The sequence below is a fragment of the Amblyraja radiata genome, chromosome 4 (assembly GCF_010909765.2).
Source record: "Amblyraja radiata isolate CabotCenter1 chromosome 4, sAmbRad1.1.pri, whole genome shotgun sequence".
Lineage (NCBI taxonomy): Eukaryota > Metazoa > Chordata > Chondrichthyes > Rajiformes > Rajidae > Amblyraja > Amblyraja radiata.
Window position 1 is genome coordinate 23,720,067 of NC_045959.1, and position 19,322 is coordinate 23,739,388.

Genomic DNA, 19,322 nt, shown 5'->3' on the forward strand with positions numbered 1-19,322 from the left:
TTAATATATTATTGTATCAATGAAGATGGAAGTATTATTTCAAGGCGTCCAGCTTTTTTTGAAAAAGTTTCTCTGATACTTCAGGAGGTGGTTGTAAGTTCAGGGACCAATAATGGTACCATTATACAAAGTCCATCAATAAATGACATTGCATGGGTAAACTGGTGGAACGATTCAGTTACCGTATAATTGCAATCACCCTGGATCTCATTGTGTCTTTATTTGAATCTATGCACAGACATTCTGTACAGGTATACGAGAAAATTATTTATTAATGATACGATGTCTGAAATTCAACCACTATCATTTAGCGCAAAGGAAGAGTTTAACCAGACAATTAATTGCAAAAGTATTGCCATTTTCAAACAAATATTTTATTGTCAATTTCAATCCAATAGTAAACCGAATAAATCGGGAAAGTCGGCAAGCAAATACTCAGCAGAACCAAAAGGGATTGAATCTCAAAACAAAAACACCACCTAGTTACCATTTAACTGAACACTTCCGCTCAGTCCGCCAAGACCTACTGGATCTCCCGTTTGTTAACCATTTTAACTCCTCTTCCCATTCCCACATTAACCTTTCTATCATGGCCTCTTCCCTGCCAGAGTGAGACCACATGCAAACTGGAGAAACATCACCTCATACACTGCTTGCGAAGCTTACAACCCAATGGTATGAACATGGAATTGTCCAATTTTGGGTGACCCTGCACTAATTTCCCTCCCCTTGGTCCCCAACAACCCCTCCCCTCCCCTCTCGTCCATCCTTCCCTCCCCAGGACTCCCACCAATTTCTTCCCTCCACTCCAGTGGTTCCACACCTCAAAAAAAAAATCCTTAGAATCCCAAATTTCCTGGAATTTGATGGCATTTCCTGAACTTTTCTAAGCCTTCCCCAACTGTACATGTGCGACTGCCGCCCCAACTGCGCACACACGGATACCGGGCCCAATGAGCACACGCGGTGAGACGGTGTCATTTTGCGTCCCTACCCCGTCACCATTTTCAATTGTGATGCGACTGACGGGCCTCCCCCAACTGCGCAGTAAATATGGTCGTAAATATACTTTCTTTCCCCAAATCAACCCGCAGGCCGGATTGGACCCTTTCGTGGGCCGGATGCGGAAACTTCGCAAAATTATTAAATTTCCCTAACATTACCCGAAGACAACCAGAATTTCCTTCAAAGTGGAAGCACAGCTCCACTCACACCCCCCCCCCCCCTCACCCCCCCACTTTCCTCCCTGCAGCTTTATAATCTGCAACTCTTCAAACCCGTCTCACATCTTCCTTCCTTCCTTATCTCTGCCCTTATCAAACCTCTCCTCCTCTATGTCGACCTATCACCTGCCACATTTTGTTCTATCTCTCTCATTTTCCAACTTTCTCCCCCCACCCCCCCCCCAACATAATCAGTCTGAAAAGGGGTTTCGGCCCAAAACATCATATACCCATGTACTCTAGGGATATTGCCTGAGCCACTGAGTTACTCCATCACTGTGTGATGGAGTAACTTTTACAAGGCCATGGAAATTAGTGTAATTGAGTCAGCGTTAAAATAGACCATTTGGCCAAACATCAATTACCAATCTATACTGAAAATACTACTAAAAGATCGAGCAATTATCTATTTTGATAAAGATAAATTTATCTTCCCCCCTCTGACTCCCTAAGGATTTGATTTTATCCTAAACTTTGATTTCCATCCCCTAACTCCACTCACCCTTCACTCCAGATTTTGTTGACTTACACTGGCCCTCAGTTTGGTCTGACCTCAATTTGTAAATTTTCCTCTTGTCCAAGACATGCCCAAATACATGGCTCAGTGGGAAACGTTGCCTGACAAAGCTCTTTCAAACATTAAAGATGCTGTATAAATGTTGATGGTCTAACCCTCAATGAGTTGACAACAGTGAGAGGAAATGAAAAGGGGAGAACTGAAATCAAAACTTCATCAACACATATTGGTCGGAGCAAAGAATCGCTTATAATGGTGCAGTTATTCTGTAGGAGAATTACTTTGGATACATGAACTGCCAAGTTTCCATTGGCTAGATGTACATTGTTGACAGATTTAATAATCAGGTTATTCAGACAGTTAAAGTGCAAACCTGTGTGGGTCCTAAAGTGATCTCTCATGGCGGATGCTGTGAGGAAGGAATAGTGGCAGGTCAGCCAAGGGCACTTGAATGGCTTCTGGCCCATGTGCAGCTTCTTGTGATTCGTCAAGGCCCACTTCTCTGTGAAAGTCCGGTCACAGATTTCGCACACAAATTTCCTGTTGTGCAAAATAAAAAGAAATGGGTTTAGATACAAGTGACAGGAAGGCGTAAGAAAATTAAAGCCACGCGTACAATCCTACCACAGCATTTTAACAAATAAACTGTCGTATCTTTATGGACTTTCTACAGACAGAATTGCAGTCTGCGCCTGTCACGTCTATATAACCAGGCATTGATTTTCCTGTCAACACCAGGCACCTCAGCCATTTATTCTCTGCTCCACAGTTGGACCCAAAGGGTTTGAAAAATTCTGTTACAGTCCAGTTGCCCCTAAGGCAAATGTGAGAATGGATTTCACCTGTATGGTCTCCTCACTTATCCAGGGTGTGTGCTGTCAGAGCAAAGGCTAAACGGAAAATCGTCCACGCAGGGTTGCTCAACCAATCACACTGGCTGAACTTAACCACTATCGCGGTGCGTATATTCTTGGTTCAGCAGATAGTCCAGAATCACAGTCGTTGCTGAACCATATCACATTTCCACATTTTATGCCCTGTGACTAGACAAACCTCACAAGGCTCGACTCCATGTGGTAAGAGGCATTGATTAACTTGGTCATGTTGCCAGATAGGCTGCACATGCCTCCAGAGATGTAGTGGGCTGAAGTTAAAAGAAAGTAACAATCATAGTTTGTTACGGAATACACCGTATTGATATTGCACCTGTGCAATTTTGCATCATTTATAGCCGGCTTTCAGGGTTGCTATTTAAAGATACTCACTCCATTTTCAGTATATTAATTAAAAAAGTATAGTGCATAGAAACATAGGTGCTTAAATAAATTCGGCCCTTCGAGCCTGCACCGCCATTCGATATGATCATGGCTGATCATCCAACTCAGTATCCCATCCCTGCCTTCTCTCCATACCCCCTGATCCCTTTAGCCACAAGGGCCACATCTAACTCCCTCTTAAATATAGCCAATGAACTGGCCTCAACTACCTTCTGTGGCAGAGAATTCCACAGATTCACCACTCTCTGTGTAAAAAATGATTTTCTCATCTCGGTCCTAAAAGACTTCCCTCTCATCCTTAAACTGTGACCCCTAGTTCTGAACTTCCCCAACATCGGGAATAATCTTCCTGCATCTAGCCACAAGCCAATAAAATGCCACAAGCCAATTTTTGGAGGAAAAGATAAGAAATCAAACCTGAATGCAATCAACACATCTTATCAGATCTGGCATTAAGGCAAGATGAATGTATAATTCATAATCCAAAGATAAACTTACATAAATTACTTTGCAAAACAATGGCACATATGAGTGGCTAAAAAAATGCCACCATCCACCAGATAGCAAATGTTGCATTTCAGATGGGTTGAGCCTTTCACATTGCAGTGCTAGCAGCTTGGCCTGATGCTATGCTTATGTTGCCAGCAATTCTGGCACTGACAATGGGCCACTGCTCACAGTTCTGTTTTGGGTCATATCCAGGTAGATGATGATGAGATTGATCACGAGCCCTTCATGTCATGGACAAAGGGGAAAATGATCCAACAGCATTAAAGGGTCGGTTTTCATCATACTTTGTGATCTACAGAACAGTGGAACACTTTATCTCCGCGACCCAAGACACAATACTGCATTTCTTAAACCTTTGCAAATATCCATAAAAAAGCATGGATCATCTTAAAGTAAACTGCATACAAACCTTGAGATGCTACTTGAGCACTGCACATCAAATCTCCTTATGATCTAATTCATTGAAAGACCTGAAACTGCACAACACCTTAGCCAAAGGAATAGAAAAATGTAGACTTCTGAAGATTCAGGTCCGAAATATTGGTACATTGTGCTTTTTCAACCTTTTCAGATGTCTCTATAGCTATTGATAGAAAATCCTTGCATCCTGTAAAGGCCAACATTAAATGTGCCATGCAACCAAGAGGCCCAGTAAATTCCTTTTCATGTACCAAAGATTCCACCCGAAGGCATGGGATTAGGCACAATTTTATTCATCAAGAATCACCACTATGGTACAAACAATTAGGGTCCCTGCACTGTGTCCCATACAGTGAAGGTGCCAGTGAATTACGGCACTGTACAGACACACTCCCCTCCACATACAGGGTTATACTGTAAACTAGGTTTTCTTTGTAATGTGTATGATATTACTGAGAGGGAAAGTTGAAAAAGTCTGCAAGCACTCTATAGATAATCAAAATTAAATGTACACAGGCCCTATAGTTGCTTGTAATTGTTTTGCAAAAAGGCAAATTAAAGAGACAAATAACTGTAATGCATTTCGTTGTCTCTGTACTGTACACTGACAATGACAATTAAAATTGAATCTGAATCTGTAATTTAAAAAGTACATGAACGCAAAAAAACATCGGTATTCAAAGACCTTCAGAAAATATAAAATGTTTTTTGTATTATATATGTTACAGTATTGTTTGAACAGAGTCTGTCAAAGAGTCACATAATAACAAAATTACAGTTTATGACTAGAAAGGAGCAAAAATATTCAACAGCTAATTTCTGGACATAATTCTGTACATTTAGGGGAAAATAATTATACGTATCTCACTTCAAACTAAGCAACCAAATATATGTACATACACACCCATGCAGACAAAATATCAATGAATCCTGTCAATAAGCAATAAAAATATCAGCCACTGATGTGACACCCGATAGCCTGTCTGTTGAAAATGGTGGAAATCTTTCAGATCTTAAAATAAATTGATTTGAAGGGTGAAATAAAACAAATATCGATTGTCATTTTTGAGCTGCAAGACAAACTACTGCTCCCAAAAGTTGCCACAGTAATCTCCAGTGTATAATACTTGTGTGTGGTTTTCAGTAAACGTGCAAGTCCATGGTTACTGCTGGAATGCTTAATGCTCATAAAGCTCCCTTATGCCAGGAGTCTTGCATTCCAGAAAGGTCACAAATTACTACCAGGCCTGAAAATCAAAACAAAAAATGATGGAAATACTCAGAAAGTCAGGCAGCAGCTGAAGAGAGGCGTGTCCTTCCAATTTACACCTCCCCCATCTATGTCTTTGGCCTCTATCAACTAAAAACATGACCATTCCCATTATTAAATCTCTCCTCATATCTCTGGTCTCACAAACTTTCACTTGTGGATTTTCCACTCCTTCCTTCTCAGAAACTTGAAGCTTGTTTCATTTCTCACTTTATCTAATTGACCTGAAATATTATTTGGTTCTCCTCCCACAGATGCTGTCTGACCTGCTGGCGTTTTCTTTTTATTTCAGATTTCCAGCTTTAAAAAAAAAAAAATCAAATTTGGTCTGTGGTTGGTCTGTTTTGCAACAGAGATGAAAAGGAATGGAATAATTTTTATCCGGATGCTGCATGAATTTGAAAGCGTCACCATGGGGACTCGTGAGATTGTCCGGCAGTTTGTAAACAGAGCTGCACATACTGTAAGTTGGGGATTTGTAACCTGGATGAGGATCTGTAGTTCAAAAATGCCTTTAAATTAGAATTAGAATTAGATCCTTTATTTGTCATTCAGACCTTACGGTCTGAACGAAATGTCGTTACCTGCAGCCATACATATAATAATAAACAACAGAACAGACAGTAAACACAAATTAACATCCACCACAGTGAGTTCACCAAGCACCTCCTCACTGTGATGGAGGCAAAAATCTTAGGGCTGCTGTCTCTTCCCTCCTCTTCTCCCTCTGCGCTGAGGCGATTCCCCACCGGGCGATGGTAAGTCAGTCCCGCGGCTCACCGAGCTCCGCGAACGGGCCGGTTCAAACTCCGCGGCCCGGGGTGGTCGAAGCTGCCGCCCTCCAGTCCAGCGGACGCAGCTGTTGACGATGTCGTCCACTGGCCCGCGGCCGAACCCCGGACTCAGGCCGCCGCCGCCAGAACGCCGTCTCAGCCACCGGAGCACCGTTCCAGCCTCGAGCCGGGTCGCCCTCACGTGAGCGCCGTTCCACCCTCAAGCCAGGCCGCCCTCACGGGAGCGTCTCAGCCCCGCGCCAGGCCGCCCTCACGGGAGCGCCATTACCCTCGAGCTGGGCCGCCCTCACGGGAGCGTCTCAGCCCCTCACGGGAGCGCCGTTACCCTCGAGCTGGGCCGCCCTCACGGGAGCGCCGTTACCCTCGAGCCGGGCCGCCCTCACGGGAGCGTCTCAGCCCCTCACGGGAGCGCCGTTCCAGCCCCGAGCCGGGCCGCCCTCACGGGAGTAAGCCCAGGGCGAATCCTGACAGGCTCTGCCTCCGGAGCCTCGAGGTCGCCAGCTCCGCCATTAGGCCTCAGCGCAGACGGAGGCAGAGAAGGGGGATACGACAAGAAAGTCTCATTCCCCCGAAGGGAGAGACAGAAAGCCCTGTTTCAACTGTTTCAGAAAGCCCCCACCCCCCCCCCCCACACATAACACAAACCTAAAAACCAAAAACTTAATTAAACAAGACGAAAAAAACAGCACAAAAAAGTAAAAACAAACGGACTGCAGGCGAGCCGCAGCTGTTCCCAGCGCCGCCACTTCCGAAAATGTCCAGAGATTATGAGATACTTTGAAAATGCAGATATTTGGTCAAATCACTGGGGTGTACTGTGTCTTTATGATGTATTTGTGCAGTACAGCAATGTTGATCAGAAGCAAAAAGCCCAGCTGGTAAAGATTCAATGCTGTGCAAAAATATGAAGTAAGATGCTCGTGAGCAAAAGCCAAATGATTACCCTCTCCTTCCTTTTCCAGCCAAAACTGGAACAGTGTTGATCTATAAGTAGCCATTCAATAGTCAATTGGTACAAATTGAATTTCTGCTGCTTAATATCCACTGTTTTATTAATAGGAATTTAATTGGTTAGACTTTTAGCAGGTTTTGGAAATAATTCCACAAGGAGAAATCTTTATTCTGTTTCCACGGCACCTATTCTTAGATCGGCCCCTTCAACACTCTTTCAGGTTCAACGTTAAACAGAGGCTCAGTGCCATCATTTTCAGATACAGCATCCTTTCGGCTTGGCCAGTACTTATCTCTTAACATTGCCACGAAAAATTCAACAGGTTACATGGTCACTATTTAATTACATTTGTTTTCTGGGTTCTTGCTGCATGCAGGTTGGTGCCAGCATTCAGCCAAAGGGTTTAAAATGTTGCACCTGTTCTGGCCAGTGCTTACTTACCTGTCAATCAACAGGTCATATAAACAACATTTTGGTCGTGCATTGAATTGTGCTGCGTACATTTTGGTTGCCATATTTTCCACACTATAGCCGTGATTGATCTTCACAAAATGTGTATCATCAGTTGGAAAGTATTTTGGAACATCACGAGGTCATGAACAGAGCTATAAATGTGCAATTTTTAAAAACTGGAATCAGTATTATACTTCATAATACTGTGAAATATACACACATACATACATATATACACACACAGGGTGAGAGAGGGGGAGTGATGGAGAGGGAGGGGGAGGGAGGGAGGGAGAGAGAGGGAGAACATAGACCGATGCCCGTGCTGAACATAATGCCTAATTAAACTAATCTCTTCTGCCTGCTCATGGCCCATATCGCTCCATTCTCTGTATATTCATTTGTCTATCTAAATGCCTCTTAAATGCTATTATCTTATCGGCTTCTATCACCAGAACCTTCCAGTCACCTTCCACTCCCGATGTAAAAATAAATTGCCACGCACATCTCCTTTAAACTTCGCCCCTCTCACCTTAAGGCTAGGCCATCTCGTATTTGGCATTTCCACACTGGAAAAAGATTCTGACTATCTATCATATATATGCTTATCTATATAATTAAAAGTCTCATCTTGACCACTTCCTGTCTGCGTGTATATTGATTTTAGAAAAAACGCTACCCTGTACCTCTGTGATTTTTGGCCATCTTACTCACACAGTCCTCCTCTGCTGAGCCAGCCCTGAGGATTTTTCCCATTGACTAAAAATAAAAAAGTTATGAGTGTTTAAAAAACCTTGAGATCAGCTGATTGGTCCTCTCGCCTGTCAATCACCGCGATGAAGGTAATTCCCCTTCCTGGTGGGGGGGGGGGGGGGCAGGACTATAAAATCCCAGATGCCTGGATGTGAGTCAGTCACGCTGCAAGATCGCGAGGGAGAGGCCACGACTGTCATTCTAAGGTGTGAATCAACTGAACTGTGAGTCTGCAATGTACTTGCAATAAATGATTTGTTAGCCCTTAATGACAATGCCATGAGTTGTTTGGCCTGCTGCCCTGTCTGTGTTTGAAGGTGCAATGCTTAATTGGAAATGAAATGAAATGACAATGACATGAGTTGTTTGGCCTGCTGCCCTGCCTGTGCTTGAAACTGCAATCCTTTATTAGGTCCGACTGTGTTTGGAAGGAATAAATGCTTTATTAGGTCCGATTGTGTTTGGAAGGAATAAATGCTTTATTAGGTCCGACTGTGTTTGGAAGGAATAAATGCTTTATTAGGTCCGATTGTGTTTGGAAGGAATAAATGCTTTATTAGGTCCGACTGTGTTTAGTGACTTTTCATTTTGTGACTTCCGCTTGGTGCAGAGGTCGCGCTGATTGCATAATTTCTGGTAAGTGCAGAGGTCACGCTGATTGCGGAAGTGTCGCTGACTGCGGAAGTTCCACAGTGGAGAGGCCGCGGTCAGCCCTGTGAGTAGATTCAAGAAAGTTTACTGTCATATATATGGTGTGTGAGTCAGTGTGTGTGAGTGTGATTGTGCGTGTGAGTGTGTATGTGAGTGTGTATGTGCATGTGAGTGTGAGAGTGTGTGTGTGTGTGTGTGTGTGAATGTATGTGTGTGTATGTTTGTTTGTGTGTGTGTGAGTGTGTGTGAGTGTGTATACATGTGTGTGTCTGTATGTGTGTGGGTGTACGTGTGGGTGACTGTGTGTGAGTGTGTGTGTGTCTGTGTGTGTTTGTGTATGTGTGTCTATGTGTGTCTGTGCGTGTCTGCGTGTGTGCGTGCATGAGTGTGTGAGAGTGTGCGAGTGTGCGTGAGTGTGTGTGCCTGCCTGTGTGTGCGTGTGCGTGTGTGTGTGTGTGTTTGTGAGTCTGTGTGTGTGTGAGTATATTGGAATTGGTGGGGAGGTGAAATATTGCGTTGGGGGACCAGCCTTCCCGTGTCCAATGGGTCCCACTTAGTCTAGTAACTTATAAACCTAGCAGGTCTACCCTCAGCATCCAACACTGCAGGGAAATCAATCCAGGATTGTCCAACCTCTTGTTGTAGCTAATACGCTCGAAACCAGGCAGCAACCTGATGAATCTCTTCTGCATCTTTTCCAAAGTCTTGATGTCCTTTCTGAAAAGGCCTGACCAGAACTGCACACTATGCTTCAAACGTGGCCCAATCGTAGTTGCATGAAGATACAACATGACTTCCTGACTCTTATGCACAATGCCGTGGTGATGAAAGCAAGCATACCATATGCCTTCTTTACCACTCTAAAAACATATGTTGCTACTTTCAGGAATCTACGGACTTGGATCCCAAAATCTCTCCGCACATCAATGCTGTTAGGGGTCCAGCAATTATACATAAATAAAGCTCTAATGTTGTTATCTTCCGGTTTGCACGGTCATTCTATATGCGCAAAAACGGTACTCAATAGTGCGACGATTTTTCGCCAGCGTACCCACCGTTCTCCTGTAGCTGCAAATGCACCTAGTATCATTCCAATCGGTGGTCTAATGTAAAAGTTAGTAAGGTTAAAACAATCTTAAAAACGCGCCTGCGCAGATCGCTCTTCCCTCCTGCCATTCAGCGCCGTGTGGATTGGTCTTTTCTCATGTCACTCCGTGGGACAGTCCGCCCCTTCCTGTGCCATCGTGTCTTTACTGGAGCTGAGGGAGGCTCTGGATGGCAGGCGGACGTCTCCAACCGGACACAATTTTCGGAATGAGATTGGGTCGGAGGCCCAGCCCGAAGCTACCCGAAACAGCCCAGTGTCGGAGACCCAGCCCAGCCCAGCATCGGAAACCCAACCCAAGCCAAGGCAGCCCAGCCTGGAGTCGCCAAATGGCATTCCTAAAAATCGGTAGCGTCAGAAGGGTGTCGCAAATGTGGTTAAGATGAAGGATGCATGGTCTAGTGGCATTTTCCAAAATTAGTTCTTTGCATCTAGGACTTAAAAAATTGTGGCTTTACCCAGGTTGGCCGCGACTTCTTCCATCACCCGCATTGGGTGGTGTGGCTGTTTGATGGCAGTATGTAAATCCTTAGGCAGATCCTTATTTCTTCTTTGTTCTTGACTGCTGCAACCATGGTGGAGACGCAAGAGGAGGGGTCGTTGACAGGGGCTATTACTCCCAGTGATTCCATTCTGTCTAATTCAGCTTTGACGCGGTCCTTCATTGCATGCGGGATTTTGTGAGGATTACGTTACATCTTGCCCCTGTGTCTATCTTAGCGGCAATCTTGGTGTTGTTGATACTAAGTCGGGAATACAAGAATGTACTTTTTTGGCTGACTTCTTGCAGCAGCTGCGGTTGTGGTTTTGCTGTTTCAGTCAGTGCTTCGTGGGAGAGTGTGGGTTCACGTTATTGCAGATTGGGCAGGCAGCAACCATTTTTAGAATGTAGTTAGCCATGTCTGGCCAGAACAGCTTTCCTTACGCACGTTGAAGGGTTATTTCTGCAGCGGGATGGCCCCCATGGACAACAGATGGCACAATGGGCTAAGTGTTCAGCTGGCAACCGGAAGGTAGCCGGTTCGAATCCCGCTTGGAGTGCATACTGTCGTTGTGTCCTTGGGCAAGACACTTCACCCACCTTTGCCTGTGTGTGAATGTGTGTGAATGTGTGTGAGTGATTGGTGGTGGTCGGAGGGGCCGTAGGCGCAGATTGGCAGCCACGCTTCCGTCAGTCTGCCCCAGGGCAGCTGTGGCTACAGAAGTAGCTTACCACCACCGAGTGTGACTGAGGAGTGAATGAATAATGCGATGTAAAGCGCCTTGAGTATTAGAAAGGCGCTATATAAATCCCATTCATTATTATTATTATTATTAATGTCGAAGTATTTGCTGTTAAGAGACTTCGTGATGACCGCCTTGTGTCCTTTCATTATCACTCTGTGTAGTACCATAATGCCATGTAAAGGGTGGCATGCATATTTGTGTGGTGAAGGCTATAAATGGCATGAATTAATAAGGGTTATTCTACACCGGCTGCAGAATGCAACAAGAGACACAACACATACGCACCTCTCCCCCACACCCCTCTCTCCCCCACACCCCTCTCTCCCCCACACCACACTCCCCCCCCCACACATGAAGGGGGGAAGGAATGCTGGGGGAATGAGATGAAATAAGCCACACCTGCGCAGTTAGCGGCAATGGGTGAGTGGTGGAATATTGCATTGGGGGAACGGGTTGCGTTGGGGGAATGGGTGAGTGGTGGAATATTGCAATGGGGAATGGGTTGCCTTGGGGGACCAGGCCTCCTGTGTGACTGGGACCCAACGGGTCCCACGTAGTCTAGTATTATTATAAAACTGGCACAATGTTATTTATCTGTGCTGATTCACTATATTTGTACGCTTTCATTATGGTCATATTTCATTGAGAATATTATGATTTTTAATTCTTATGATTTACAATGTGCAGGCCATCACATCGCATATGTTCAATTAGCCCGGATTTCTTCCTTTAACCTTTCTGTCAGTGCAAGGATAAAATCACATCACAGTGTGCCACCTTTTGCATGGAACTATTAACTGCAGCAGTGTTTTGCTTTAAATTTTTACTTTTACTCTGTGCCCCATGCAGCTGCTGAGTTGCAAAATAAAATACAATCGCTCTTAGCAGACCTCTGCATCGCCCAGATCCAGAAATTAACCAAAATTAAGCCTTAGCATGCCATTCATAACTCCTTAAAGTAAGACATTGACAAAGTGAACTACAAGAAGGAATTATGGCTCTTCCAATGTACTAGCAAGCCCTTAAAATAAAAATTGTGAATAATCTTTGAGTTTTATGCTTTTGTGTTAATATATACCAAGATCTCCTCTTCTGGCTCCCCTGGAAAGAAGCAGCTCTTCCATTGGTACCTGAAACCTCTGTTGCAATGAGCCTCTCTGGGATTCCCCCCTTAAACCTCGATCCACTCAGCCTCTCAAAATTTTGGTCTTTGAAATTGCAGTTGGATTATGCTTTAACTCCCTGAAACTCTCGAACTTTCCTCTCAAGAGTAGTCCTGAACTACTATCTATCTCATTAGAGACCTTCGGACTATCTTTGATCGGACTTTACTGGACTAAATGTTATTCATGTTATTCCTTTTATCACGTATCGCTACACTGTGGATAGCTGGATTGTAATCATGTATTGTCTTTCCATTGACTGGTTAGCATGCAACAAAAGCTTTTCACTGTACCTCGGTATATGTGACAATAAACTAAACTCTAAACTCTCTCTTTTAAGATGCTGCTTAAAACCCTCATATTTTATGAGCTTTTGGTCATCTGCCCTAATATGTGACTGAGCTTCTGTTTGATGAGGTTCCTTTGAAATGTTTATATAAATGGAAATTGCTGTTGTTGCAATTGGGTACCATTTGTTGGTTAAGTATTGTATTTCCCCAAGATCCTGTGAACTGCGAAATGCAAATCAACTTCAATTTTTACCCACAAAACTGATTACAATCAGAAGCTGTCTGAGGTACTGTCATTGATGGAAATGACTATAAGCTAAGACAGGATGTCATTCTTCAGTAAGGGTGGAATAATGGTGTACTGAAGTCTGATAGCAGAGCTGGGGAAAGCTGCCAGGCATATCCTTGTTTCGTAAGCAGCAGGCAGTGTTTTATCTGACAGGCAGCGTGTAAATCTGTCCCCAGAATGTCCAGATGTTTAGTTTCTAACAGTCACTGTAATAATTTCGCTATTTTCTTTAGTTAGACCGATAACATCACTTTGTAGAATAAACCGTTGACAGAATGCAGAGGGATGATGCTCTTAGTCTATGAATGTATTCATTCCACAATACAGAAAAATAAAAACGGAAATGTTGGCATGTGACTGTTGTGCTGCTTAGCAGCTTATTGTGAATTTTTTTTTGTTTAGCCAGTTTACAACGGAGCAACGCAAGCAACTGTCACAGAAGAGAAAATGCCCCAATATCTTCAATTGATTGTAACGGCCTTTTGTATAACCTCTGTTATGCTTTTGAAAGGAATTAGTTTGCTGATTTTTATTTCACAGTACGTAAATGACCCTGGACTTTTGATTGCCAACTGAGATTACTGTTTTTTTTATCCTGCACATTCACTTTGGAAAGAAGAAAGAACTTGCATTTCTGTAGTGCTTTACTGAAGCTTGGAGCATTCCAACATACTTTATGCCTAGTAAGGAACTTTCGAAAAAGCAAAAAAATGGCGTTGTTGGAAATCTGAAATAAAAACAGAGGATGTTGGAAACATTCACCAGGTCAGCAGGTAGAGCCAGTCAATGTTTCAGATTGAGGATAGACACAAAAAGCTGGAGTAACTCAGTGGGGCAGGCAGCATCTCTGAAGTGAAGGAATGGGTGGCGTTTCGGGTCCAGACCCTTCTTCAGACAATGTTCGTCAATGTTTCAGATTGATGGTCTTTCATGAGAAATGGCCAATTCTCATAGCAAGGGGAAAGGCTGGTTGTCTGAAATTGCTGAATGCAGTGTTAAGTCCTGAGGGCTGTGATATGGCCCGTGGACCTTAAAAAGAGCAGTTACTTCTGTAATGTAGGAAGCAGGGCAGCCAGTTGGCATACAGCAAATGTTCACAAACAAAAAATTGTCAATGACCAGGTAAAAAAATAAATCTAATTAAAATGAGAAAAAATGCTTGCTGATATTTCATTGTTCCAGTAAAATATGAATCCCAAACTCACAGTTGGAAGTTATCAGCTACATAGCTTCATGAAAGTGGCAATAGCAGATGCTGGTTTACCAAAGAAAGACACAAAATGCCGGTAACTCAACGGGTCAGGCAGCATCCCTGGAGAACACAGATAGGTGACATTTCAGGTCAGGGCTCTTCTTCAGACTGATTGCAGGGGTGAGAGGAAAGAAAGCTAGAAGAGTATAGGTGAAGGTGCTCGGTCAGAGTACTGAGTGCAGGAGTTGAGACATGTTATAGCTATACCAGACATTGGGAAGGCCATACGTGGAGTACTGTGTACAGTTCTAATTTCCCTGCTATAGGAAGGATACCATTAAATTGGAAAGGGTGTAAAAAAGATTTACATGATGTTATCATGTCTGGGAGGTTTGAGGTATAATGAGAATCTGGATATGTTTGGACTACTTTCCCAGGAGGGTAGGAAGCTGAAGACTGACCTTATAGAGGTACATAAAATCATGAAGGGCATAGATAAAGTGTATAGCTACAGTCTATTCGCCATGGCAGGAGACTCAAAAACTAGAGAGCATACATTTAAGATGACAGTTCACAGGAACAAAACCCTTCCATAACCCAGAGAAAAACTCTACTTAAACAGTATACACCATCATACATCGTCACCAAGCCACAATAAGTGGGAATTAAACCTCTAAAGGAAGATGGAAATCAAACCTTTTTTTATTTATTAAATTTTTCAGGAATTGGACATATTTAGCAATTTGAAAAAATATTGCTCATTCCTAATACAGGGACACTGCTTTTGTTTCATAGGACATTTAAGAGTTAAATACATTGGTGGGTCTGGAGTCACATATGGTTCAGGTTGAGTAAACAAAGTAGATTTCTTCCCTTGAAGGTCAATAGTAAACCAGATGGGTTTTATAACAATCAACTGATTTGGTGCTCATCAGATAACTACTTTTTCTTCATTCAGATGATTAACTGAATTTATATTCCACAACTGCCTTGGTGAGATCTGAACTCAAATTTCTGGATTAATCGTCTGATGATTTAACTGCTGTGCCACCATCTTACACTGTGAAAGTTAAACAGCTTTCCTAGCAGAATAAAGAGAACCGTACTTGTTTCAGAGTAGCTTTTACCTTTGAGAGGGACGGTGACTACTGATCTTCACAGAACTGCCAGTATTACTATTCTACCTCAATACCAACATTCCTGGTTCTCTTCATCCCGTTTCTTCCATTGGAAAGATAACCTGCTGTGTATTAATAACTTTAATATGAGGAAAAAATGCAGCATGATTGTAATTAGTTGGGTCCTACCCAAAGATGGTGTATAACAGGGAATCAAATAAAAAAACATCTTAAAAACGAACAAACACATCCTAACCATCCAACTAAGATTTCAGGAGCATAAAAATTCTCCAGGTCTGGAATATCACCTCAAGGTTGGTCACATTAGACATTAGCATAGCTGAAAACTGACAAAGCTCATCAGAGACACAAATTGGTTAATCAGCATCTAGACTCGATTCTGCAATCAACGTGCCATGAAATGAATGCACTAACCTCTGTACCACAAGCTAATTTGGGTTGAAGGTGTATTTGTTATATTTTTAAAAATTGGTGCGCAAATACCATTTGTGATCTTTATTTTACTTCTGTGTTTTAAAAGGAAACAATATCTGGTAAATGAAAGACAATCTATTTTAGAATCGTATAAGCCTTTCTGCTACAATTATTTTCTAAAGATCTATGATTAACTCCCATATTATACTCCGAGTTCAACCTCAAAACTGTATGCTGGAACAATCAAGATGAAATATGTTTCTTTACGTCTGCAGTGACACTTGTTTCTGAAATATTCACATTGTTGCCTTCATTTATTTTAACTGACAGCATTTTATTTACTCAAAGCAACTATGGGTGGTGTACTATAATTGGATATTGATATCTCATATTGATACAGGCCACCAATAAATTGCATGGCAACAACTTCAAATATCAGTTGCCATCTACGATGTTAAAAAATGAAATAGTATGGGTGTTTAGTATCAGAAGCATATCGTGTGAGCAAGAAACCGTTACTCAAATTTTACATTGGGAACCGCATTCACACAAATACAGAACTACTTACACAATCTTCTAAGTTAACATGTAAAATCATCTTTTATACATTTTATCTATGGCAGTTTTACATCAATAAAAATTCAAAAAACATAAGGTAGTTCAAACAAGCCCTGATGTTGCCGTAATTGTGTGTGAGCATCATATGTGTGACCTATACAAAGTCTATATACTTTTGTGCTGAGGTTGGGTTGCAGGTAGGGTTGTGCGGTGTGATTCAAGACCTTAAAGTTGATGGGAAGAAGCCATTCTTCAACCTGAAACTCTCTGTATTCAGCCCTGGAACTAGCAGCAAGTTCAGAACTTGGGCAGGGGACCATTAAACGCTGCAAAAATCCAGACAATAGAAATCGCCTCTAATCATCTTCCTCCGAGTAGGAGAACTGTTCTGTTTCAGTATAGATACTCCCCAGAGTCATAAAAGGGTTCTGAGGACCGTACTTGACCCAAAGATGTCGTATGTCGGAAAACATGTCGTCTGAGATTGTGGCACTTGCATTGGTAGGATAATTAACCATATAACAATTACAGCACGGAAACAGGCCATCTCGACCCCTCTAGTCCGTGAAGATGTGCTGAATTAGCTGAAGATGTGTACAAATCTTAGTAAATTTTAAATCTTAGAGTCATAGATTCATACAGCGTGGAAACAGGCCCTTCAGCCCAACTTGCACACCCAAACAACATGCACCATCTACGCTAGTCCCACCTGCCCGCACTTGGCTCATAACTCTCTAAACTTATCCTCTCCATGTACCTCTTAAACGTTATGATAGTACCCGCTGGAACTACCTTCACTGGCAGCTCGTTCCATACACCCACGACCTTTTGTGTTAAAAAGTTACCCCTCAGTTTCCTATTAAATCTTTCCCCCCTCACCTTAAACCTATGTCCTTTGGTTCTCAATTCCCATACTTTGGGCAAAATACTCAGTACATTTCCCTGAAATATTCCACTCATGATTTTGTACATCTCTATAAGATTACCCCTCATCCTCCTGCACTCCAAGGAATAACGTCCTAACCTGCTTAACCTCACCCAATAGCTCAGGCACTGAAGTCCTACCACCATCCTCTTAAATCTTCTCTGCACCCTTTCCATCTTGACAACATCTTATAACATGGTGACTAAAACTGAACACAATACTCTAAATGTGGCTTCACCTACGTCTTATACAACTGTAACATGACATCCCAACTTCTATATTCAATACTCTGACTGTTGGCAGCCAATATGCCAAAAGCCTTTTTGACCATCCAATCTAGTGACACCACTTTCAAGGAACCATCTCCCTGTACTCCCAGATCCCTCTGCTCTACAACACTTCCCAATTTCCCCAGCAATTTTGTGTACCTTCCCAAAACCCTGCCTGACTTGTTAGACTTCCCAGAAGGAAACACCTCATATTTCACTGTATTAAATTAAATCAATCATTCCTCAGCCCACCATTTCTCAGCAAGTTCCTGTTGCAATTTTTGACAACCATCTTCACCATCTACCTTACCACCCACTTTAGTCTTGTGTGCAAACTCGCTAATTGTGCCTTGTACGCTCTCATCCAAATCATTGATATAGATGACAAACAGCAATGGGCCCAGCACTGAACCCTGCGGCACACCACTAGTCACAGGCCTCCAGTCTGAAAAATAACCTTCCACCATCATTCTCTGCTTCCTTCCATGAAGCTAATTTTCTATCGATTCAGCTATCTCTCCTTTGATCCCATGCAATCTAGTCTTCCAGAACAGTCTACTAGTTAGGTTTAGCTGATTAATATAGATACTATTGATGCAGAACATGCCAGACCATGGGAGTTCCGGACCACAAATGCCAGAGCAAAGGGTTTTAAATGTTTCTGAATCTTGCTAACTTTGAGTAAAGATCCACTATGTGTTGAAGGAGACTCCACTCAAGTCACAGGCATGACTTGTTCTGGACTGTTCATATCGCCTTCGTGCTTATCTGTAGGTGGTGGCACCGGACAGAGTCTTGATCATCAAATCCAGGGTGCTCTCGTGCAGCAGGTTTGGCCTAGAGACCCAAACTAGGTAAGTGCAATGCAATGAAGAATTCCATCAAAGATTCCAGCCGGTGACCCCAATTTGCAAACAAATTCCTAATTTTTAGACCTGGAAAAACCTTGTTATTTTATAACTCTCGATGTTTTCAATGTGCAATATAACAAATGATTGTTCATTAATTCTATACACTGTAAAACGGATGAGAAATATATTAAGTGGTGATAAAAGACACTTCACAGACTCACTGCGAGTTCCGAGTGCACTGAAGCATAATATATGGAGGCCATCTCTTTGGATGTTCTTCCACGAGCACAAGAGAACGATAAATCATGCAGTGCAGTGTTTTTATTTTACATCATGGGATTTAATATTTTGCCTGCCCTCTTCCCCTATCATCTCAGAGGCATGGGGGTACAATCCTCAATCAGCCAGGAGCCATCTGAGATCTTAAAGTAAGCATCCATTCATCACACATGTGCCAGGGAATTGCTTAGCTGAAGGCTATTTCATTCTGGGAGAAATCACAGCAGGGATTAGTCAAATACTCACCTGATGTCTATTGTTGTGTACTAAATTGCCAGGATTGATTCCTTGGATTGCAAATTCATATGTCCATTCTTCGGCCAGAGTCACCAACAACTGCTTGCACGGGAGGTCTGTTAATCCAACACGGTCCTAAATCATTTGGTAGTGCACGATGTGAACCCATTATCTGTCAATTTGGCCCAAGCCAATACTTAAGATGAGATATGTGAACAAAAATAAATGACTGGAATTCAAATATGCGCACACTCTTCATGTGCATCAGCAGGCAAGCTGTAGACAGACTGAATGGCAATGGCACATTATGAATAACTAATGATGGATCAACCCAGGAAAATGTGTTAGATGTAGGCAGTGTACAACTTGTTTAGCACTAGGGTACACAAAATTGCTGGGGAAACTCAGCGGGTGCAGCAGCATCTATGGAGCGAAGGAAATAGGCGACGTTTCGGGCCGAAACCCTTCTTCAGACTGATGGGGGGTGGGGGGGGGGAGAAAAAGAAAGAAGGAAAAGGGGAGGAGGAGGAGGAGGAGCCCGAGGGCGGGCGGATGGGAGGGTGGGAG

General features: G+C 42.8%; 1 protein-coding gene across 2 annotated transcripts in view; it reads right to left on the reverse strand.

Annotated features, from left to right (window-relative positions):
* The window catches only part of znf407 (zinc finger protein 407), a 527,544-nt gene that overhangs the window by 196,960 nt on the left and 311,262 nt on the right, over positions 1-19,322 (reverse strand). For both annotated transcript variants that reach the window (XM_033019073.1, XM_033019074.1), the window contains exon 5: positions 2,114-2,280. In XM_033019073.1, the coding sequence (XP_032874964.1) occupies positions 2,114-2,280 (167 nt within the window). The remainder of the gene's footprint in view (positions 1-2,113; positions 2,281-19,322) is intronic.